Source organism: Epinephelus fuscoguttatus, linkage group LG24 (assembly GCF_011397635.1).
Source record: "Epinephelus fuscoguttatus linkage group LG24, E.fuscoguttatus.final_Chr_v1".
Taxonomy (NCBI): Eukaryota; Metazoa; Chordata; class Actinopteri; order Perciformes; family Serranidae; genus Epinephelus; species Epinephelus fuscoguttatus.
In genome coordinates this window covers 21,589,204-21,614,657 of record NC_064775.1, presented here as the reverse complement: position 1 = coordinate 21,614,657, position 25,454 = coordinate 21,589,204, and the positions used below count along the sequence as shown (strand labels likewise).

At 40.7% G+C, this 25,454-nt stretch overlaps 1 protein-coding gene across 3 annotated transcripts in view; it reads left to right on the top strand.

Moving 5' to 3' along the window:
• Nucleotides 1-25,454, top strand: part of LOC125884963 (FERM, ARHGEF and pleckstrin domain-containing protein 1-like) — a 78,918-nt gene that overhangs the window by 40,233 nt on the left and 13,231 nt on the right. For 2 of the 3 annotated variants that reach the window (XM_049570298.1, XM_049570296.1), the window contains exons 3-14: nt 975-1,079; nt 5,055-5,097; nt 5,301-5,379; nt 9,714-9,811; nt 11,954-12,068; nt 14,296-14,443; nt 14,774-14,869; nt 14,980-15,146; nt 15,238-15,306; nt 15,396-15,471; nt 15,921-16,131; nt 23,807-24,009. In XM_049570298.1, coding sequence (XP_049426255.1) covers nt 975-1,079; nt 5,055-5,097; nt 5,301-5,379; nt 9,714-9,811; nt 11,954-12,068; nt 14,296-14,443; nt 14,774-14,869; nt 14,980-15,146; nt 15,238-15,306; nt 15,396-15,471; nt 15,921-16,131; nt 23,807-24,009 — 1,410 coding nt within the window. The remainder of the gene's footprint in view (nt 1-974; nt 1,080-5,054; nt 5,098-5,300; nt 5,380-9,713; nt 9,812-11,953; nt 12,069-14,295; nt 14,444-14,773; nt 14,870-14,979; nt 15,147-15,237; nt 15,307-15,395; nt 15,472-15,920; nt 16,132-23,806; nt 24,010-25,454) is intronic. The other variant, XM_049570297.1, reaches the window with a different exon arrangement.

Below are 25,454 nucleotides of genomic sequence, written 5' to 3'. Positions count from 1 at the left end.
GATATCAAGAATAAACATTTTAACTAGTGAGTAATACATTTTTCATGTTTGGGATTGAGTTTGAATAGAAGTCAATGTTAAAAGTTGATTAATTGTAACAGTCATAGATATCTACAATAATCATTTCTACTAGTAATACACTAATTGTTGATATCAAGAAATAACATTTTGACTAGTGAGAAGTTAATTGTAGATCATTAATTTTAATTGCTGCTAAGTAAAATTACATCATAGATATGTTGGCTTGGAATTCTGATTAGTCAAAAAGTGACTGTTGATATCTACAGTTGATATTACTGATCTGATTAAATGTTAGAAGGGCTTGCCATAATGCTGCTGAATGAGTCCAGTTGATACAGCAGTAAAGTGTATATCTCAGACACCATATTGCACCATCCTCCTGTTCTTGGGTCACATGATTTAGCTCCTGTCACTGCTCCAAACATTGTTTTGCAGAAAACTCGACCCTGTATTGTTAAAGTTGCTAACGTAGCAATACTTACTCTGCATTGCCAGCAGCAGGTATAGCTGCATCATTAGAACCTTTCCTGGGGCGTTGAGGTTATTTCTGAACACTCCCAGCTGGGCCTCAGCTTGCAGCTATTCATTAGTCCCGAACCTGAATCCAAGACCTCACGTAAGGGTCAAAGGTCACTAGCTTGTTAAGCGAAGAAAGGCTTGTTAGAGGCCTACGAGTCAGGAGTTTTCTCCCTGACCTTCCTCGCCTGCTTCTTTGTGAAATTAAATGAAAATAACATACAACTTTGAGGAAAGGTAGATGACACACATGAAGACTTATTAGGTTAAATAAATAATCTTCTCAATTCCATTATCAGCACTCCCGTGATGAGATGCTGTGTGACATTCTGTGGCCTCTCTGCATTACTTCCCTCCTCTCACCTCTCCTGCCCTCCAGTTTCCTCCTTTATCTTTAATCTAATTTGAGTTTTTCCACCTCTGTTCTTCTCTTGCAGCAACGTTCCCCCGGCAAAGTGCTGTTTGACCTGGTTTGTGCCCATCTCAATCTGGTAGAGGGAGACTACTTTGGATTGGAGTACCAGGACCAGCGCAAGATGACGGTGAGAAACACCTACGTGGTCTGTTTTGCTACTTGGGCAGATATGAAAGGGGAGGTTTGGAGTTCTAGTAGCAATTCAGGGAAAATGCCTCTGTTTCAAGAAAATGCTGGTACAGCAGTGTTGTGAGTGATAGGATCATTTCAAGGACAAGGGGCCCCTGTTGCTCAGAGGTAGAGAGGGACTTCCACTAATTGGAAAATTGGTGGTTCTAGCTCCACCAGTCCACATGTCGAAGTATCCTTGGGCAGATACTGAACCCTAAATTGCTCCCGATGGCTGTTCAAATGGTGTGTGAGAGCGAATGGATACTGGAGAGGAGGCAGCAACATGTGCCTCGGCCACCAGTGTGTGAATGGGTGAATGTGACATGTAGTGTAAAAGGCGGTCCATTCCGTTCACCATCAAGGCTCTCGAAAGACGCTTTCACGTGGATCAAGCAAACCAATCACAAGACTCCACCGCTGACACATTTGAATTCAGAAGTTGTTTATGGTTTATGCCTCATTTCCACATAGAACTATCTACATATGCAAGTCAACTAGAAGTCCATTCATTCCTTTGAGAAATTCCATGATCTCCTATCACATCTCGGATCAGACTTCAGTCTGGAATTTGCCTCTAGTACGTTGAAAAGAATTGAAATTTTTGTGATTTCGGAAAGACCGTATGCACTGTGCCACAGGAAGTTAGCATAAAAACGAATTAGCAAACAGATCAGTGGATGTGGTACCATGTGAAAGATGCTTGAAACAAATGATTTTCACAAAAGTACAATAAATGTGTAATATATTTTTGCTTTTTACTCTTTTTAGTGCAGTAATTCTTAGCTACAGAGACCAATTTTCCTGCTGTATGTTTTTTTTTTTTTTTTTTACAATAAGCAATAGTTTCTTTGTTACCTTTGCCTGCAGCTGTAACCTAAAGGGAAACTTTTAACAGAATCTTTCTCTTGTTTGTCTCCTGGTTTAAAGCCACATGACTCGTGCAGATCTACTTTAACATCTAAAATGTTTTTACAGTATTTTCACAGGATTTTTCTTAAAACTCTCCAACTTGCTTGAAGCAAGGTTGCTCTCTTTCCCACATGTTAACTTTAGTTTTAATCACATGGCTCCACATTCTGCTGTCATGGAAACTTCCTGTTTTAGCTATCTTCCTTTCATCTACGTCTATATGGTGTTAACCTGGAGTCACTTGTTCCACTTATATCACGACAGAGCAGCTGGTTGTAATAATTTGCACACTTGCTGTCTGTTCCACTGGTGTTTGGAGATGCTATCGTCTTTTCTGCTGTTCTGGCTGATGGTAAAATCTGCATTAGTGCATGAAAAGGCTGCTCATAAAGGAGATGTTAGCTGGAGGACAACAGTCAGACACATTCATCTCACAAAATGCACACACAGATACTTCAGTGTGCTCAAACACTGGACTCTCGCTGTACATTTCAGAGCCTCCGGCTTAAAAAACAGTTGTTTTGAAGCGGATCGATGGAACAAATGATGTAATGCTGAAGAAATAATGGCAATGTTGTCAGCACACATTCACAGGAAGATAGAGACACAGAAATGCATGAAGCTAAACATCAATTCGATAACGGGGTATCTTGTGTATGTTAGCTAGTGCGACTTGTATCGGTGTAAAATATAATAGGCATTAATTATGCAAATGTGGAGCAAACAGTTTCCAACAATGAATTACTGCTCAGTTTTGAATATGCTGTATTTAAATGGAAAAAGGAAAATCCTATATACCCTGTAATTAGTACAAAATTACATAGGTCTGTCAAGGAAACTTCAGAGGAAATTACCAGAAAATTACCCTTTAACCTGAATTGTACTGTTGGAAGGTTTTTATCATGTAGAGATTTTTACACCAACCAAAATAAACCAAAACAAAGGATTGTAGTATCTGAACCAATTGGCACTTATGTACCATTTTGAGTGTAAATTAACAGGGGTACCCCCAGAAAATTTTCATAGGGTGCCTACTGTTGTGTCCGACCTATAAGTGTCATTTCTGTTTGTCACTGATGCTGCTCTGTTCTGTTGCCAAGGGGGGGCTTTGCTGCTGCTCTCCCTGCCTTATTGTATGTTCAAACCAACAGTGACCAGAGCTTCCAAAATGGCGGAAGTCATTCATTTTCAATGTGAGCCCGGCAACTTGGGCGACCTGGTCGTCAGCCACGCGTCTTGGGCGACCAAAGTGACCGGAGCGGACCGGAGGGGAGTTAAAACTGGTTTACCTTTATGGTAATGAGCTCTGGTGTGGTTCGGCGGCAACCAATTGGAATACTGACATGCTTCAATGAATTGGGTCCCAGAGAACAAGCCATGTAACTTTGGTTCCTACAGCACACTTGTTCCAACAATGGATATCGAGAAGTTTATTACTTGCGTTCGCGCCCACTCAGTCCTTTGTAATGTGTCGCTGTTTGGTTACAGAGACCAATATAAAAAGAATGAGGCTTAGAACTGTGTCGCGGAGGTAGTTGGTTGGTCTGGTGAGTTTTAAAGTGTGTAATGTTAGTAATAGAGGAGAGAATTGCAGGCTAATGTAGCGACGTAGCATGCAAGTCTTCCTTGCTTGGTTTGAATGGGATGACATACGTTTTCTGTTTTCATTGACCAAACATAGATTTCTGTAGGCCAACTATGAGCTTTTTGACTGGACAACAGCAAGCAGCAACTACGCTGCTTTCAAGCCAGTAGTCCACTTTGCGGCTCTTTTAAATTGACAAGCACGATCGAACGTTCAATGTTTCAAGTGATGAGTGACTAGAGCGACCAAAGCTGCTACAAATATTTTTGTCAGTCGTGCTTCTTGGGCATCCGCGAGAGACTTTGCCTCTTTGGAAGCTTCTGGTTTAAACGTGCAGTTAGGCTTTCCTCATTTGCATGTGGAAGAGCAGAGAGGTGTGCTCTCTCCACCTTTCTTTATGCGTAGGCCTAGGAAAGGCAGAGAGACCCCAGAACAGAGTCCCACCAAAAAAATAAATAATTTATAATACTGCAAATGGAAATGAAGTTTTCTTTGGCAAAAGTGGTCCTGACTGAACTAATATTAACATTTTGAGTTCCACAACAATCCTGTTGCAATGTGATTAAAATGAATATATATACTGTACATGTGTTAGGTGAGTCATTGCTCTTCAAATCGACTGGTTGTCCTTATTCTTAAAAACACAAATATACAGCTTTAATGTAAAGGAGTACTTTGATTGTAAGAAACAAAACATTTACTAGAGACTCATGGGTCCCCATTGAACCCACTTTCATTTAGATATCTTGAGGTGTGAGTTCAAGGGACCCAACTGAAAATGGCCATTCCTCTTCCCCTGTTTCCTCACCAAAAATTTAGCCTAAATTTACAGCATAATTTAGCCCTCTTCCCGGCAAGCTATGTTGATATGGCTGGTACCAATGGATGCCATAGGTTTCACAAGATAACACTACCGTTACCCTGTGTGCCACAGCCTTATAAAGACAGTAATGTGGGCCTCCAATTATTTTCACGGCCCCTGTGCTTCCCCTTTTGGTATGCCAATGCAAATTACCTGATGTTACGCAGTAAGGGTGTCACCATTCCTCAAATCCATGATTCAGTTTGACTTTTAATTTTAAAGTCATGATTCAATTCAATTTTTGGTTTATTTATTTATTCAATTTATCCACTGTTAGACTACCAAGTCTGGCTTTATACCCTGACAGTTGTCATTTCCATGGCTCACTGATCCTGTTTTTGATTTCATCAAACAAAATTGAAAGCTCATTTCAGTCGATTTTCCATTAAGAGTCAAAAGCATGACACCCCACAGTCTTTTGCTATTTTATTTCTTCGATGATGTCTTGTTGTCACGTCCCGCTGATATGCCAGCATTCTGTCTATAACAGAAGGACCACAGTCATTTTGACTGCAGAATTTTAGGAAAAAAAATCCTCAGTTAAATAAAGTAAAGTTGTGCTCTGTCCTCTGCAGGTGTGGCTCGACCTGCTGAAGCCGACACTGAAACAGATCAGACGTAAGTAGGCTATCTCAACATTACTGGTTTAAAAACAGGTACTTCTATTTTAGAAATGAACATGAAGTCCTAAATGTCAGTGTCTGTGGAGCGAGAACAGCTAGTCATGCCCACTGAATGACAGTCATTTTGTGAACGTTACACACACATGAACTGAAATCTTCTAAATCACACTGATGTCTTCCTCCTTCTGCCTCCCTCAGGGCCTAAAAACACCATCCTTCGCTTCGTGGTGAAGTTCTTCCCTCCTGACCACACACAGCTCTTGGAGGAGCTGACTCGGTAAGTCTTCACCCAGAAACCACACCTATCCGAGGAGGAACTTCTCAGATTAAAAGACACGTTGTTTTGATTTGGGTTTGCTGTCTGGCCAGAATGTTTTTCAGTCCTTCAGGAGGATTTTCACACAGCTGCGTTTCAACATAAAGCAGGATTTGTTTAAATATGTTTGCATCTTGTTTTGTACTTTTCGTTGTCCCCTGTCAGCTCCTTAACATTTATAACACATTTATATCCACATGCCATAGCATCAAACATGTTTTTCTTCTTTTCTGGACCCAAACAGGATTTTTTTTTGTCATCTGGGAACCAGACTCATGAAAGCATTTGTAGCTCCAAGCCAGCTGAAAGGAGATGAATGCTCTGACCACTTTTGATCCAGAGTTTTGGGCTGTAAAAGACTAAAGTTTGCTACTCTGACATATTTTGATGTAAGAGTTAACTCACAGCCAGCCGTATCTGGAGAAGCATCTTTTTTTTTTTTGCCCCGTCAGCATTCAAGGATTGTTTTGGATATTTTGCCTCCTTTCTAGCTCCTTGCTCTGAAAGTGTAAAATATCAGCCACCATCTTGTCTGCCTCTCTGCTTTGTTTAGTCTGACACAGCCAGACGACTCAGTTTGTGCACGTCTAAGCTCATTCAGGACCTCAAGTTTCAGCTTCAGTGCAGCACCATTTTGCAAAACAGTTGACCTGCTTCATTTACCCGTGATGTTGTGGCTCTTTCTTACCGCCCAGCTGGGTTCACTTGAGACCAGAGCCAAGCAGGAAGTGTAGTGCCTCTCGTCTGTGAGGGGATCTCTTGAGATTGAATGCAGTTATAATCAAACCCCAGTTTGACACTGTTCAGAGTCTTCATTTTTTTCAGCCATTCAGTGAAGTTACACACTGTGATTATGTCTCAGTGTGGCAGGGTCCACCATTCCCATTCTGGATTTAAACTGCCCTCACATGCTGGGGTCTCTGCAGGTCTCACCAAATTAAATTCAAGACTTTTTAATACCGTATAGAATGCATACATCTGTTTACCATTATATCACATTTTTAGTCATATATAATATCATCACAAGGATTCCTGTAATCCAGTCTTGTCATTTGATATCTGCCACAATGTTTACTGTCCACTCTGCTACTGCTGAATCAGAGCTGTATTAAGTTACTGCTGAAAGCTGATTTTATAGCCAAGATGTCACAGGAAATATGGAGGACGAAAAGTGACATAAATACATAAATAAATAAATAAATTCATAAAAAAATACAAAAAAAGTGAAAAAACGTAGATGAATAAATAAAAAGATAAATAAATGCACAGAGAAATTCAGAAATCAACAAATAACGGCTTAAATGTATAAATAAATAAATAAATGAAGAGGTTTAAATATATACATGCATAAATAAATGAATAGAGGAATGACTAATCTCTCAAGACAGATTCTGCAATCTACATTGTATGTAAAGGAAGAATTTTTTTTTTTTTTTTTACCCGATGGATTTCCAGATTGAGGAATGACAAAAAAATGGGTAAGAAAATACATAGATATATAAATAAATAAAACAATGAATAAATGTGCAAATAAATATGGAAATAAATAAAACTGCATGAATAGATAAATAAATACAAAGGTTTAAAAATATAAATGCACAAATAAATGTGGAAATGATAAATAAATATATAGATAAATGCCCAAATAAAGAAATAAACGCAGAGGTTACGACCTCTTACCTCATTAACACATTTATTTTTGAGTCCTGTTGAATAATCAACTTTTTTTCATGTATTTATTCATACATTTATGTATATTTTATTTCTGTATTTATTAATTGTTTATTTATTTATTTATTTATTTATTTTTTAATAACCAAATTTTATTCAACATTTCTGCAGGTGTAACAAGGTAGTATTACACAACCATATTTTCCCAGTAAACAGTTGCAATATACATAGAGAGTAATACTACAAAAGTAATCAGCAAAATTAGTAAATACATAAATATGTTAAGGAAGCGTGAAAGATAATCAAACAACAGAAAACAACAACAACAGCAACAAGGAAAAAACAACAACAGCAGCAAAAAACAAAAACAAAACAAAAAAAACCCTATAATGTGATAAATAGTCAGCATGTACTTCCTGGAATACTATTCAACCATTCGTACCATGAAATTTTAGTCCAGTGAGATAGATTGCATTCTTTGGAAGTAAGAGATGAGAGGCTGCCAATACCTGTAAAACTTGTCTGTTGAGCCACGAATGGTGAATTTGATTTTTTCCAGTTTTATGAATGACAATAGGTCTCGCAGCCAAGATGTATTTGAGGGGGGTGAGCGACTCTTCCACAGGAGGAGAATTCGACGACGGGCAATTAATGAGGCAAAGGAGAGAACATTAATTTGTTTAGCAGTCATTCTAACTCCCTCCTCGGGGATACCGAAAATGGCAATTTGAGGAGAAGGGACTAATGTCAGCTCTAGTACCTCTGACATAAAATTAAAGAAGGACCTCCAGTACTCTGCCAAATTTGGGCATAACCAAAACATATGAGACAGGTCTGCTGGCGCCTGAGAGCACCTATCACAAGTATCAGAGAGATTTGGGTAAATCCTTGATAATCTGGCTTTACTGTAGTGGATCCTGTGAAGTACCTTAAACTGAATGAGGCTAAGCCTTGCGCAGGAGGAGGAAGAATTTATTGCATGTAATGCATCGTCCCACCACTCCTCAGTCAAGATAATGCCCAGTTCAGCCTCCCAACTAGTCTTGATCTTATGCAGGGCTGGGGGTGGGGTTGTCCTTGATAAAAGATTATAAATAAAGGAAATATGTCCCTTTGATAAGTCACCAACTGGAAGAAGATGGTCAACACCTGAGGGCGGCGGAGCTTGTGGAAATACTGAGGAGTTGGATTTGACAAAGTTGCGAATTTGAAAGTATCTAAACAAGTCAGAATGCTGAAGGTTGAATGTGGAGCTAATTGTTTATTTTAATGTATTTATTGGTACATTTATTTGTTTATTTGTTGAAACTCAAGTTATTTTTGCGTCCTCAAGAAGAAAACGCAATGTATTTGTTGACCACCAAAAATGCAGCTACAAAACAAGACAACAGTTATCAATCACCCGGGACTGAAATCTTAAGGATCAAAACTACAACTCCACAAGAGAATATCATCACCAGTGCAGAACGCCTTACATATTTTCCACTGATGCTGTTCGGCCCCTCAGCTGGCCAGTTTATTCCACTGATGTCATATTGTCTCGGAGTGAGCCAGCTGACTCCAGCGTTAAACAGGAAGTGGGCACACAGCCTTTCCTTCTCCTTTTGTTTGGCTCGCACAGCATTTCACTGTTGTCATTGTTTCCTTTGATGGGTAATGTGGGCACAGCAGACCAAATATGAAGACGGACAGATGGAAGAAAGATCTCTTTGAAGATATATCAGGCTGATATTAGCCTTTTATTAAAAATGGGACTCAGGCCAGTCAGTGCGGCTCCAATGTGATGGAGGGTGAGGTCTACAAATTAGATATAATCACTGTATTTTGCAGCTTTTTTATCTTTCTCTCTCATGTTGCTGATACATTACATAAAACAGCACTTGAGTTTGAACTGGCATGATGTATTTTGCTCCAAATTGGTGCAGCGTTCCTATATAACAGTATTACTCCAGGCTAAAATGAAAAGATATCAAAACTCACCAAAGCCTCATTAACTTTATAAGAGAGATAATCACGCACTTATAAAAAGGTTGAATTGGATGTCACATAAAAAGCTGCCGTGCACCATTAATCACAGACTCATGCACTCAGATACAGTCTGCTATTACTCTTAATGCAGTAAGTAGAGAGCTGGTGAATCAGCCAATTTAGGGCTTTATCCTCAAATATGTAACAAATCCTTAAGAAAATACGTTAGAAAATAACAGCAGACTGAATTTATGATTGTGTTTTGTCTTTGAGCTGATTGTAGGTTTTGAGGTCAGCTGTCTCGCTGCACTAAAGTCTTCTTTATAGTGCCGTCTCTGCTGTTTCTTGACTGAAATGCTGCATCATGACCTGGCGGCATGTGCATACTTATGAGATCCAGGTCATATTATAGTAGCTGACTGTATAATGATTAACAGAAAGGGGCATAAACTCAATTAGGGATTGGTCTGAAGTCAGTAGATGTAAATCAACAGCAGTGTACATGCCAGCAGTCTGACGGTGCTTTTGACAGCCGAGTGTATAAAGCTTGCATTAACCTAATAACCTTTTTTACCTCCTTGCTTTCCAACTCTTTTCCCTCCCTAACTCCTTTCTATTTCTGTCTGCTGTATCTTTTATTCTCTCTCTGTCTTTAGGTATCTGTTTGCCCTGCAGATAAAACGCGATCTGGCCTGCGGTCGTCTCATCTGTAACGACACCAGCGCTGCTCTCATGGTCTCCCACATCATCCAGTGTAAGTGCAACACACACTGTAGTTTGTCATGTATTTGCATCACAGATGCTGCATGTGAAAGAAAAATAAAACACCACTTTGATAATATAAATTTGTATAGCGCTTCGCTGTTCTCACCATTTCCTCTCACACACCAGGTGACAAGTATCACGCTGTAAATGCTCGAGTTAGGGTTCAATAAAGCTGCAACATGCAATTAATGTCTGAATAACAAAAACACATCACTTTAACAGCTTGATGAAGCCTGCTGTTTTACATAGTCCATGTCTGACGGGACTATAGTCTTACCGTGGGACCCAGTTTAAAGGAAAAGCATGTGGAAATATACACAAACACATGACAGATTTTCCTTTGGGGGCTATTTCAGCAGCACTTACCATGGCTAGTTTAGTTGAACACTTAAAGAGGGCCTGTTAAACTCTTTCTCAGGCACACTGATATTTTGGGTTTCTATGAGAGCATGTTTACATGCTTTAATGGTAAAAAACCCCCACTATTTTGTTCATACTGTGCAGGAATGCCTGTTGTCTCAGATTCTGTGTTTTAGCTCCTGTCTCTTTTAGCTACCCTCCCTCTGCTCTCATTGGTTAGCATTTCTGGGTCGTCCACATTTTGGCATCTCTGCACCATCATTGCAGCTGGGCAATGACAGTAATAGAGAATGGCTGTACTTTCTACCATAAAAATTGCCACTGAAAGCTTCTAAACACAGTGGGTATATGTTAAAGGTTCCCTTGACGTTAGCACATAGCTACAAGTAGCAGTGTACTTGCAAAAATAACAGCACTTTCTTTCGTTAAAAATCACCAATAAAAGCTTCTCAGCACAACTGGACATTTTCGAGCAGGACTATTCCCCTGATGTTAGCATGTAGCTACAATTAGCAGCATACTTGCAGCCAAGGGAAGGACTGTAACGGAGAATACTGGCGCTTTCTACTTTGAAAAATCAACAATAAAAGCTGCTGAGCACAACCAGACAAGTTCCAACAGGAATATTAGCCAAAACCAGGAAGAAATTAAGAACACCAGCAACCAAGATTACATTTTCCTTATGATAGCATGATGCTATATGTAGCAGTTTACTTTGACTATGTATAGCGGCACCTGTTAAATATCAACAATAAAAGCTTCTTTACACATTCTGACATTTAACAGCATGATCTGAATCAGAGAGAAATGATGACGTTAGCATATAGCTAAATGTAGTGTGGGCTACGTAAGTCACTCCTGATGTCAGCTTGTCTCGCATGTATAAAAAACGCTCAGGTACTCAGAACGCTGAGCTTGAAAGCTACATACATTTACCTCATTATTTGATTTTTTTGGGCACATTTAATGTGAACATTTTGACATCTTACCATTATGAAAGAAATAAGTTAAAGCATAATAGCACTTATAATAACATTAATAGGAAAAGAATCTCATCCTTTGTTGGGATTCATCTCACTCCAGCAGGGCAGATTTTTACCAGTATGAGATCATGTTTCCATCTCATGTTACCCTCCTGACCCTCTTTCTTTATTCCATTGTCTTCTCCGTTACATAAAGCATCAGTACCCCCCTTGTATTAGATATTTGAATTAAATGAACACTTTATTTTTTGCCTCCGGGCACCTGCTTGTCAAACCATCTGTCTCCGCTGCAGCAGCCCTTGTTATTCAGCACCATACGTGAAGGATGTAGAATTTATGGATTCAATTCAGTCTTGCAGACAGTGGCAGGGCCCACCGCACAGCATGCTAAAGAATATCACTTGGTTACCGTGGTAACCGTCAGTGCTGAAGCCTGTATGTGCACCTGCGGGGTGGTACAGTACAGGATGAGGGTTTATTATCGCTGGTATTGGACAGATGGGAGACGCACGCATCAGCACACTTCATCTGATCTACAGTAGGATAGATTAGGATGGGGTATGAATAAAAAAATTAAGTAGAATAGAGACAAGGAAAATAAATCAATGCATATTTACTTTTTTACTGCATTCGCTTGCACACCTGTTTTTATCTGTCTTTTAACGCTTCATCCTTATTCTGTTTTCTCACCTTTTTTTTCCCTCTTCTTTGTCACTCCAAATAAATAATGAATCTCTCTTCCACCTCTCTTTGTCTCCTTCTCCGTCCTCTTCTCCCTACTCCTCCAGCCGAGATAGGAGATTTCGATGAGACCCAGAGCTGGCAGCATCTCCTCCACAATAAGTACCTGCCCGACCAGGACGCCATCAGAGACAAGATCACTGAATGCCACCGCAAGCATGTGTAAGTTATCACATACATGTCCACACATGCATTCAGTGAGTGTAAAGCACAGGCACGCATGGACACACACAGCCCAGTGTGATCTCAAGTGGGCTTCAGTCATGATGACTGAAGCCTAAATCCAATCGCAAGAAGTAAAATGCTAAGGTGAGGCTACAAACTAACTTACACTACTGTTGCATGACTTCACGTCACCACCATAACAAGACTGTAAAGCTGTGTTTAGCGTGGCGTGGCGTGATGATGTTCTGTTGTCTCATTCAGCCACCTGTCAGCAACCGCCTTTTTTGAGACACATAGAAGCTGCAGAGTTTATAAATGGGATATGCACTGACATATTTTATGTCAGAGAACAAAATGTTTTGTTTTGTGTTTTTGAAAGAACCCAAGCCAATTTGCTCAGCTTTTAAAGGGGCAATAATATCTTGAGTAAATGGAATAGTGTCTGCTATCTAAAAACTGACCTTTCTCAGCAATTACAGGCCACTTTCCCCCTTGCCTTGCCTCCTAACTATGACTAGAAATGTGCCGTGATTACCAAGCAAACCTCCTGTCCAAATATGGCCACTTCTGACTTCAAAAATCCAAGATGGAGACGGCTAAAAAGCCAAAATCTTGGCTTCAAAACAGTCCACAAACCAATGGGTGATGTCACGGTGGCTATGTCCATTTTTTTAAATATAATCTGTTGTCAATCCTAATCAATAATTTGACTTGTCTCTAACAGAAATATAGCAGTATGTTTTTTATAGAATTGCTCAGTACAGTGTTTTACCTCCACTGTGAGATTTAGGTGTACTTTTAAATTAAAGATCACCTCAAGAGATGATTTAAGGCATATTAAAATAAACTGCTTTCCTTAATCATTTGTATCTGATTTAGTGTTATACAAAAAAGTTAAATTAAGTAATTATAAATTCATTAAAAGCACAACTACTCCCTTTTTTTCTGTCAATTAAATATCCAAAATCTATAAATATGCAAATGTGTTTAATTTTAGAAAGTGGACACAAGACGTCTCATGCTTTTATTCTCAGTGTGCTGCAGGCTTTAGGTTTCCACATGGCTCTTGTGTAAGTTGCATACTGAACCACCCAAAGTTACATTAGCAGCAGTGTTTATCTGTAAACAGCTGCCCGAGATTATCCTCGCTCGCAAAACAATACTGAGCCGAGCGTTAGTCTGGCTGGGGATCAGTTTCTGCATGGCGTTAAGCTTGAAGGTGTCAGGAGAAATTGTTTTCCACATAAACACACAGTCACATGCTTCCACAGCGTGTCGCACACACATAGATGTGTATCTGTTTATTCAGACGTGAGCTCACAAACACGCCCATTACACAATTACACCCAGCCCATAATATTAAGTCTCTCTCCTGCAGTGATGTTTATCTCTTTAACCGCAACTGCTCACACACACACGCACAAACACACACTTTTAATCTCTTCCCCGCAGAGGTGGCTATCTGCAAACACGCCACATTTCACTCCCTCCGTGCCCAAGGGACCACACACTCACACAACACACCTCTCATTTACGTTATAGCTGTGCTTTCCCTGCCACTGTTTGCAAATACATGACAAATGCATTTCCTTGTTTCCTGCCGATGCAAATCCCCCAAAAACCTCGAACTTAACCACAGATGGCAGCTGGAAACCAACCACAGACTTGTTGGTTATTTGTCATGGTCACACTTTGCGCCACACACTCCCCTCCTCCTCTCCAATCCCTCAGCCTCCTCGAGCCGACGAAGGAAGGAAGTGGCTAATTCAGCAGCTCATACAGGAAACAGGAAGCTATTTTCAGATTTGTGAGGAAACAAACTTCTTTTGTGGCAGATTTCTTTCCGCCCCGCAGTGGGTGCTGCCATCTGATCCCGTGGTGTATTTTAAGACTGTTTGTTGTTTCTGCACTCACAATAAATCTGGAGGAGAAACCTGGGACGGGTCGTGTCTAACAGCTTATATATACAGTACAAATAATAACACATGACCGCTTGGTGAGGGGTAAGTGATGACAAATCATTCTTTTAATTGTTGCCATAGTAACAGCCCCAAGTGCCCACCTACATCTGTGGAGACATTTTATCGACAAGCAAACAAAACAGAAAAATAAGAAACTAATTATGATTTTTTTCCTTATTTAAGCTTATTTTCATGAGCTGCTGATTGATTGGTACATTGATTAATGGATCATTAATGGACTGATTGATCACTCTCCTCCACAGCGGACAGACTCCTGCAGAGTCAGACTACCAGCTCCTGGAAATTGCCCGGCGGTTGGAGATGTATGGCGTTCGTCTGCACCCAGCCAAGGACCGAGAGGGGACTAAGCTCAGTCTGGCTGTGGCGCACGTGGGGGTGCTGGTTTTCCAGGTAAATCCATAAATTCATTCATTCGTTGCGGGGTACACCCTGGACAGGTCACCAGACTATCACAGGGCTGACACATAAAGACAAACAACCATTCACACTCACATTCACACCTACGGACAATTAAGTGTGCCTTTGATTTATAGGAATATAGATTTGGGGATATGGAAAGTATATTATTGTATGCTTAGAAACTGCCAGCAGGAGTCAAGCTGATAGAATTACTTTTGAACTCTCCGTTTAGAATTCATCCAATTTATCTTTTCTCTTGTAAGATAATGACTTTTTAATGAATATTAATCAGCTCCTCATATTGTCTTCTCCTTTATTCAGGGCTACACGAAAATTAACTCCTTCAACTGGTCCAAGGTTCGCAAGCTCAGCTTCAAACGCAAAAGGTTCCTAATCAAGCTGAGAGCAGACCCCGCTGTAAGTGCATAAAGCATTTATCCTTTTCTATTTTCCCTCATTTTTTAACTCTTGTTCTCAGTCTTTTCCTTTACTCTGTCTGTACTTACATCTGCCTCTGCGTCTTCCAGCAGAATGCCCACCACGACACGCTGGAGTTTGCCATGGCCAGCAGGGATTGCTGTAAGGTCTTCTGGAAGATCTGTGTAGAGTATCACGCCTTCTTCAGGCTCTTCGAGGAGCCCAAGCCCAAACCCAAGCCCATCCTCTTCACCAGAGGATCCTCGTTCCGGTTCAGGTGAGGAAAGGACAGAAAGGGAAAGATAGGAAACAACTACTTGTCTTAAATTGCTTCTTCATCAGTTGCTTTTCTCTCTTTGTATCTGCAGCGGTCGAACCCAGAAGCAGATCATCGATTATGTGAAAGACTCAGAGCTCAAGAAACTCCCATTTGAAAGGTGAAGCTCCCTCCTTTGATTAGATTACTCCAACAACAGAAACTGCAATTATTGTGTGAGACCTCATCTGTCCCCTTCTCTCTTTTCAGGAAGCACAGTAAGGTTCTGTCCAACAGCAGCATGTCCCCTCAGTCATCATCCTTCAGATCGCAAGTGCCAAAAGAGGTGATGCACACTTTAAAGGAATACTTTAGCCCACCAAACTTTGTTTTCTGGCATGCCTCCATGGTGAATGGAAAATCCAAACACTGAGAAAAGTCTTTATGACACTGACCTTTATTCCCCCATAGTCTTGTTTCTTTGCTTGCATTAGTTTTAATTTTCCGTCTAACTGGTGGTACACATCTGCAGATGTTTTGTGTCTGTTTTTATTTCTTCTTTCTGTCTCTTAAATCTGGAGCTGCTCTGTGGCCAAAAGTACAAAGCTGTTTTTGTCCCAAGCAGCTCTGGGCAGTGAGTGTGTTTCAGTGTGTGCTTTCTCTTTGCCCTCTTTATTCAGAGTGAGGAATTCACTTTAATGAGCCCAGTTAAATTGGTATTTAAAAGGCTTCTTCTCAACTGTCTCCTTTTGTCTTCCTCAACCCGTCGCTCTTCTTCCCTTCCCTCATTCACAGAGTGCCATGTCTGTCCAGTTGGCAGACCAGCCTGACTCAACCAGACTGAGCCATCGAGCTGAATGCAACGGTGCGGAGGAGCCTCCAGCGGCCTCATCAACCACCAATGGCTTCCACGATATCCTGGCAGCACCCGGCTCAGACCCAGTTCAGCCCCGACAGAACCACCATGGCACTGGATCAGCGCCGGACTCACAGTTCCTCCAACCAGGTCCATCCTGCAGGGCAAACAAAGGCAGCAACTCTTCTATTCCTTACATAGACTGCAGCGACATAGACAGTGAATGTGATGTGACAAAAAACAACAGGGCTCCCAGGGGCCACAGCAACACAAACAACAGCAATGCGGATGAGCCTCGTGTGTATGATATTAAGCAAGGAGGTAGCAGTAGCAATGGGGGGCAAACTGGAAGTCTGTTTGGGGCTGTAAATGGGTTCTACCACACCAATCACCAGGGGCTGATGCAACAGCATCAACAGCAGCAGCAAGGTATGCTGGGTAACAGAAGTGCTGTAGATCAGTCTCCAGTGTCTAACAAGTTTAACGGGAGTCATGAGCTTACAGATGAGGAAATTCTGACCAACGGGGGTTCATTTCATGGCCGCCTGCCACTCCACAGCACGCTGCTGGACGAAATCTTTCAGGGTCGAGACAAGCGAGGCGCAGCGGTAGGGCGACCGTTAGGCACTGGGACTCGTAGTCAGTGCTCCAGCCCGGTGGTCAGCAGCTTCCACCACCGCACTAGCTCTCTCAGTCACTCTGAGATGACTAATGGTCACAGCCAGCAGCGCTCAGCCCCACGTTGGGATGATGGCGGCCATTATTTCAGTAAACGTCCAGGAGTCATCCCAGTGGAGACTCCCACTCCCCTGCCGCCATCCCAGCCACCAAACCACTACGGTAGCTACTCCCCGATCACCCCAAACCGCACACCACCACATTTCGCCAAACCATATCACAACAACAACATGCGAAACCGCTCTGATACTGATCCGTTCATTCTCAGCCAGCTGACATCCACCCCCATCCACCAGCATGACCCTCACCGCTCCGGGCTGCACGCCCAAGCGCCGTGTTCTGCCCCAGTGGAGCGGAGAATGATTATAACTAACGGCAATCATGCAGGGAACCTCATGGTTCCAGGTCAGGTGCGCTCCAACACGGTGCAGCGGTTGTTCGGCCGTCAGGGAAAGCCCAATAACAACCCCACTCGTAACAACAATCTAAACCAGCCGGTCCAGATGATCGACGGATCGACCAGCAGCGGCACTGACACCAGCGACACAGAGTCAGACACTGGTAGCAGCGCATACAGCCAGCCATTGATGTACGGCAACCCTGTTGCTGTTAGCTCGATGAATTCGGTGAACTCGAACGGCGTGAACTCATCCCCGCTGCCTCGGAGCAAGTTCTCCTTTGGGAGTCTCCAGCTGGGGGAGGGTGAGGATGGTGAGGGAGAGGAGGAGGAAGGGTGCTACCGCTTTAATGAGGAAGATATAGGAGGGCGAGTTTTCAGCTGCTGAAGGGTAGTTCGGGCTCATTTTTAAACATTGTCATTCCCAACAAGTATAATCCTGTTATGTCACAATGGTAACATCTCAGTTTAGTGTAGAGCAGGGCTGGGCGATGTAAATCAAATATCACAATATTTTTGACCAGATACCTCGATATCAATATTGCGACAATATTTTTTTCAAAATATTTGCACAATGAGTCTATTGATATATCATGATCAGTAATGCTGATACATTAACTAAGTGGGTGAAGGCAAAAGTAGAAAAGTCCAATAAGTTCGGAAAATTACATCACTTTACTGTAATGCAGTCTTTAAGGTTGCTTTCACACCTGTAGTGTGGTTCATTTGGTCACTGCATCCTCAGACCCATCTGGGGAAATCAAGTTGTGGTGACGACCACAAGTTCGTGCAGCACTTTAACGCTCCTGATGTTTGGGTTCTTTGGAGTCACATAGAGCTCACACAGAAAATATTTATTATAGTCAAGCATAGCATCGTTGAATATAGTTACCAGTGGGCTATTTATAGACTGCAAAGCAGCGGCACATTTTGAGTAATGACATAGAAACAGGATGTAAAGGAGGTATTTTATACAGCTTTACATGGCCTTTAGAGTCAATTATCAGATAGCGGATAAATTTCACAATCAGCAGATGATTTGCTCGTACTTCATCTTTTGAAGTCACGCTAAAATCACATATCTGCTCTCGTAAAATCCTGTGAATGGTTGGTTTGCTTTTACAGGATAAACAAACCACACTGGAGTCTGTTTGGGAACGGACTGAGACCCACTTTTTCAAGCGGTTGTTCGATCCACACCTGGGTTCGATTGACAGCTTTCACACCAGGCTAAAAGAACTGTACTAACCAGGCAAACAGACCTGAGTTTGATTTAACGGAACCAAACAGGTTAGGTGTGAAAGCACCTTAAAACCAGGAAAAGACAAAATCTAATTGATATTGATATACTGCCCAGCCCTAATAACCTACAGATAATCTACTGTGTAAAGCTACAGGTCTGTAGCCACCTAGCTACTGGTAGTTATTGACATAGAGGAAGTACACAACTGTGAATTGCGATGCTATAGAGTTAGTCCACCTGTTTACCCTAGGTTGGCTATGATACACAACAAACTCTCATTTTGTACAAAGGTTCTAACACGTTTTTGGAGTCTGAAAATTGACATTTCTTACATGTGTTGTGGGTTTGTTAACTGTGAATACCTACTTTTAGATGAGTCTTATTATTGAATTTTGTATACAAACTGCTGACTTTAATCTAGCCTTACACATAGTAAACACTTTGGCTGGCTGTTTGTCAGAGGGAGAATCAGTCCTAGAAGCCTGGAGGCACCTCAGCCAGTTTTCTGTACAGCTAAAGAATCAATCCACTATAGGTCACCTTCCTTACAATGTGCCATAACTGTATATTCAGTGTAGATATATGTGCAGATGAAAGATGCTATGTAGGGATGTTAGGAAATCTAAAGGAAGACATTCATGTGTAGAATCGTAGGTTTTGTGGGGAAGATTATTTCTGCAATTCTTTCTCATTATATTCAAGAATCATTTGATAGCATTCATGTCTGTAATCTGTTAAGGACAAAGTAGGATTCTGCTGATTGTAGCTCACTTTTTGTAAATGCTTGTTGTTTAGATATTAAGGTGTTGAAGCACGAGTTAAATAGGTTTTAAGGTGGCGTTGATAGCTTGTTCTGAAAGCTGTTGACTTTCTTTGTCATTATCCCTTAATCGAGCTCTTGTTTGTAAGAATATTTAGTGTCCTAATGTAACTTTGACTCTCATTATAATTATTTCACTCTTGTCTTGTGCAATAGGAGGGCTTTAAGATAATAGCTGGTGTTCATTAAGGGATTTAAATGGAGGTTTAAAGGGGGAAACTATCTTCCGTCAGATGTTATATAGTTTGTGGTTGTGTTAAGGATAAGACGGATTGTTGAGCTGAGAGATATTCCCCTTTGATTGTACAGAATGTTGTAGAGTAGTTCACTTAACTTGGTAGTTAAATGTGTGACGCTGTCTGCCGGAGGAGGAACGCTGTAGCTAGCGGCCGATCTGCCTTTCTCCTTTTGGGCCGAGCTGATTTTCTTCGGAGGACTTTCTTCATGCTTCCACTTCTGTCCGTCTGTCGTGAGCAACTTGCACTGTAATTTGGATGTTTGTTGTAGAGACTTTTTATAGTAATTCTCTTTTGTATTTACAGTTAGTGGAAGTATTTGAATAGATTTGCATCAATTAAAATGTTAGGGAGAGTATGAAGACCCTAAATTTTTATATTTGTATTTTTGATAATAACTGAAGCTCCATGTGTTTCTGCATATCTAATGGAGACGCATCCTTCTGGCTGGTTATTTTTCATTTCTTTCTATCTTTGTTTTTTCTTTCTTACACACACACACAATAAGCAATAATCAAACACGCCAACCATCGTCCTTAAACCTGTGACCATCCACAGCTGTCTGCTTTGCTTGGCTCAGCCCCTGGCATGCACCACAACCACACACAAAACAGAATCAGGTAGCTCACTGTTGTTATCTTTCACTTGCTTTGGATGCTGTTCTCTCTTCTGTTACAGTGACTTCTGTTGAAGGTGTGCTGGCACTTCATCCCCCAATCACTGTCATTTGCTGGCTGTCTGCTCACTGCAACACATGCTTTCTTGTTTTCTGTAAATGCCGACTAGTATGGAGGATGGAAAATATGATGTAGTAGTATCAACAAATAAATAAATGTATTAATAAATACAGGAATAAATAAATAGGGAAATAAATACATGAGTACAAAAGGCAGGAATAAAAAAAATAAATAAATACAAATAAATATGGAGATAAATTCAGGGGTTAAAAATCACAAATAAAAAAACACATAAATAAATATTGAAAAAAATAAAGAAGTAAAAAAAATCAGCAATAAAAAACATGAATAAATAAATATATAAATAGAGACAGTAATAAATAAAATCAAAAACAAATACAGGAGTAAAAAAATAATAATTTGGAAATAAATTTAGAAGTAAAAGAAATAAATTCATGACCAAAAACATAAACACAGAAATAAATGTATAAATACAGACAGGAATAAATGAAATCAGAAACAGTAAAAAAAAATTAAATTTGGAAATAGATACAGGAATTAAAAAAAACCCACATATATAAACAAATATATAAACAAAGACAGGAGTATGGAGTGAATACAGAAATAAAAAACAACAAAATAATTAAATATATAAATAAATAAATACAGACATAATTAAAGAAAATTAATATCAAAATAAATAAATATATACATAAAAAAGGAATTAAAATACAGAAATAAATACATTTTAAAAAACAACAGTTGAAATAGATATGGAAATAAATAATTATAAACACATAAGTAATTAAATTTAATAATTAAAAGGCCCTAACCTCTGCATTTATTTCCCCATATATGCATATTATTTCAGCATTTTCTATCTGTTTCTGTATTTCTGGATTTTTACACATTTATTTATTCCTGTATTTATTTTTCAACCTCCATAGCTAGCAGTACAAATGTTATTGTTAATTAGCATGCATACATTTCTGAATTTGGAACTAAAGACACTTATGAATGATTGACTCACAGTGCATAAAAATATAAAATGAAATTGTACATATTTAGAATGAATTAGGAAACTATATGAAATCTGAGGTGGATTTTTAATTGACCTTGTTAACCACTTTTCCATGAGTATACTATAAATGAGGGGGCCATAGTGCTCCCTTAAACAGTGATTTAAGGGGTTTAATGTACTTAATTTGGATTAAATGCCATCAGCATCTCATCATGTGTAGTCACCTTCTAAAGCCAAACAACCTTTTCTTTCCTCAGAGCTTCTGCTTCTTCCTGGAACAAATGTTCATGCTTTGTAAATGCACTGTTTTTAAGCATGTCAGTGGTGAAAAGTTTCTTTTTCTTTACTCTGAGTGCATGTTAACCAGGCGAGCAATGTCGCTGCTTTTCTGTCATTCTGCTCTGTTTTTGCTCACGTTGGTGTTTCTGTCGCGGGGCTCAGAAATGGTTTCAGATGTCTGAGAAGCATTCGGTGCAGTGTAACACAAACGTAACAACTCTACAAGTGTGCAGGTTTCCTGTTTTCCTTCTTCACCTCTCGTGGGATGTTGCAGCTTTCATGCCACCATCATGATTAATTCACTGCACCCTGTCTTTCTCAAATATTGAGCAACCATTTGTGTTTTTGCCCCAAGTTTCTTCGCTGTGCACAAAAACAGACTCAACTCCAGTGTTTTTTGATAACGGAGAGCGAGAGGGCGGAGGGAGACAGACACAAGTAAAGTTAAGCTCAATGCAAACGTAAGTGTGGAAACAGATTTCTTTGAGAGGCATTCTGTAAGGTGTGAAAGTCTGAGTATTGTCAGAAGTTGGACGCACATATACACATTAACACTGGAGCTGAGTCGTCTTCTTTTTCACTTTCACCAAATAGCACTTGCAGCATTCCATTGATGCTTTTTGTAATTGTAATGAAGTGTACATACAGTAACAGACTGCTAGATTGTGATTTTGTACTCATATTGTAATATGTATGTTAATGAAGTTAATCAGAGCCAAATCTTTTAGGTTTAAAAGGTAAAATGATTGTAGTTTCTTCTGCGGTATGCACGCTGTGATCATGTTTGACTGATATCGGGCTGCTTAAAGCAAATAGCTTGACATTTTGGTAAATTATATAAGCATATTTCCCAAAGTGTCAAACTATTTCTATTTTCTTTAATTTCGATTATTTAAAAGGTATAAGGTGGCGCTTTAGCATCTCATCTGTGCTTCTCTTTCTGTTTACATAACTCACTTTTACTGACTGACTTCTTTTGAAAGAATACAAACTTTTTCTGGCTGTTTCTGATTTTCAGATTTGCTGCAGTTTTGCAGCATCTCTAAAGCATAAAATCATGACAAATACTTCCAGAACTGCTGCAAATGTAGCTGAAGAACCGCCAAGACGGCTTTATATTCTTCACAAAAGAAAGGCATTAAAATGATCATCTTTCCCTTAACGCACACTCTCTGTATGGCCTACAGTCGCACTGACTCACTGGTTTTCTTTGTAACACTTATGTATGCACACCTGTCCTTTTTATTTTCATTGCAAAACACCCACTGGATTTTATTTTCTTGTGACTTCTTTGAGGTTTTATTTCTTTACCCTTCATCTCTCTTTTTAACACTGTAACTCTGTGCACTAGTGTCAATAAAAAAACGACTTTGTATGTCCGAAGAAAAGGGACTCCAGAATTTTCTGTAGCAAGATCCGATGTGTACCCCCCTCCCTCAAACACACCCGCATCCCACCCATCAACCTGCCTGAATCCTGACCCCACCCACCCCTGTCTTGTGTCGTGGTAGCTAGCCTGTAGAGTAGAGGTTGTCCGTTTTTTGTTCGCTTGTTGTGCATGTGCACACGTGTCTGTCATGTTCTCCAGCTCGTGGTGTGTGTTTTGTCATAGTAGTCAAGTTCTTTTATAGCACACGCCGTCACAGATCTGCACTCAGTGGTTGCCATGGTTTTACCCATGATCCAGTTTGGTGTGTAAGAGTGGACTCTTTGGAAACTTTGAACCTGGGCAAGTATACAGTCACAACTTAGTACCATGTAGTAAGTAGCTGTAGTGAAAGTAGATTTCAACTACAGTCAGATCAGACTCCTTTCAGAAGACAAATGATTTTAGGCATCATGTCTGTTGTGCATTGTAAGGGAATTTAAAAAAAAAAAGTTAATGTAGTCCTCATAGATGCAGATATATTACATTTTCTACTTGACATTGTTATATGCATGACTGCATTGTTTCTTTTGACCCTTATAATGCACACTGACTTGTATAATCCGTAGCTCCTTACTAACATCTGCTTAACATTTACCGTTATTTTTCCTTTTTTTACTGTTTTTTAATCATGTTTTAGCTGAGAATCCAAATAGAGAACTACAGTAGCTGTAGCCTCCCTCAGAGCTGAGTGATTGTAGCATTTCTGTCATGCCTGAACATGACAGCTGACCCGTAGATTCAGATTGATTGTGTAGCAAACCTCGAAATTCATCACCATGCACGCTGGTTACATTTAGAGGAATCATTTGGGGATTTTGAGCTTCTGAATGCAGGGATGTAGAAGCCTTTTCCTCCACTGAGAAGTGTCTGAGGAAAGAATGAAACCGTCACCATGAGAATTAAATGATAAGGAGGATGGCAGTGAATTTCATGAGAGTACAGGATTACCATTTTCTCCATTATCTCACTCTCTGTTCTCTTCCTCTTCCCCCTCGTCTCGTCTCCCTCCTCTTTCCATTTTTCTATTTTTACTCTCCTCCTCCAGACAGTCCCGGTTCAGAGGACTCCCCGATGGGAAGTCCCCATGTGGTCGTTAACGGCAACGGCTCTGTAAATGGACAGGGGATGGGCGGTATCGGTGTCTTGGGTCAAAGTCCTGAGGGACGGCAGCTATCGCCTCTTACCAGCCCGCTGCTCACTGACGCTGGATGTGTCCGCAACGATGATGAAGACGAGGCGAGGAGGAAGGTAGATATAAAAACAGGGGAAATTTGACATATTAAACAGATGAAGTGAATAACATTGATTATCTCATTACAGTGCAATGTTCTGCTGGGAAACCTTGGGTCCTGGCATTCATGTGGATGCCACCTGACACACACCACCTACCCAGACACCATAACAGACAAATTACCCACCCCCCAGCAGAACAATGCACCATGCCACACGGCAAATACTACTCAGGAATGTAACAAAGCACGTGTCAAAGAGCTCAAGGCATCAACCTGGCCTCCAAATTCCCCAGATCCCAATCTGATCAAGCATCCATGGGACGTGCAGCAGGTACCCCAGAGGCAAGTCCAAGGTGGGGCCTCCTCAGACTTGGACTTGCATCAGACTTGGCTCTGACCTGCGAAGGCATAGACACAGGACCTCTAGGGGTGTCTCCGTTGTCTGCAACTGGGACAAAGGTGGCGGATCCTTTGAGTCCTATGGGTTGAGATGTCAAGTCGACGCTTTGAGCTCTTTGTAACATTCCTTGAGCAGTTTCTGCAGTGCGACATAGCTTCCTCCAGGGTGGGTGCAATGGTGTTTGGGTGGGTGGTGCGTGTAAAGTAGGGTTGCAGCGATATACTGTGAGATGTATACCGAGCTATGCAAATTGACGGTTATCATACTTGGGTATTTACAGTAGGAGAATCTCACCTGTGCATGTGCATCCCTTTCCTGTTTGACTGCCTGTCAGACTTTTTACACATACATCCATAAAAAAATCGATTCAAGTTTCAGTTGTACCTTGGCTAAGTCCCACCCCCGGATGCAGACTGGCCAATCATAACGTAGCATCGGGCCGGCTCAGACCAGGATCTGACAACAACACAGCTGTGCTCCATTGACTCAAATGCAATGGTTTCAGATTTCCTTCGCTTTCAGGCTGGTTTTGTGGATGTGGAGCTAAATGTTGTGCCTGGGGCACGTCGTGTATTAATGATACTCGTTACCTGGAGAGGTTGGAAAAAGATATACGTTTCTTCCCTGTTCCCAAACCAAAATCAGACCCTGAAAAGTGTAGGGTTAGCTAGCTAGCTACTGAAGATATAGCCTACTGAATGTCTTCTTAATGATTATAACAGTGAAACAAAGACCGACCCTGCTGTACAGGAACCAGTGAAGGGAAGCAGGGACGCTTTGCTGATATTCAACCAGCTGTGTGTCATCACAGTGTGTGCAGATGAACGTTGTTTGATTTCCCCTGGAGATGAAGATCACTGAAGAAACACCGTTCATCTGCACACACTGCGATGCCACACAGCTGGTTCAGTATCAGTGAAATTCCCCTTTATATTCATTGTCTTGTGTGGCGATCAGCAGTGATGTGGTGGTTCACTTTTACACTGTGATCTGGAGCCTATAGTTCGGCTTTAGCTTCTATCTATCTTTGTCTTTTTAACCTGTTGTTGCTGCTGAGTCAG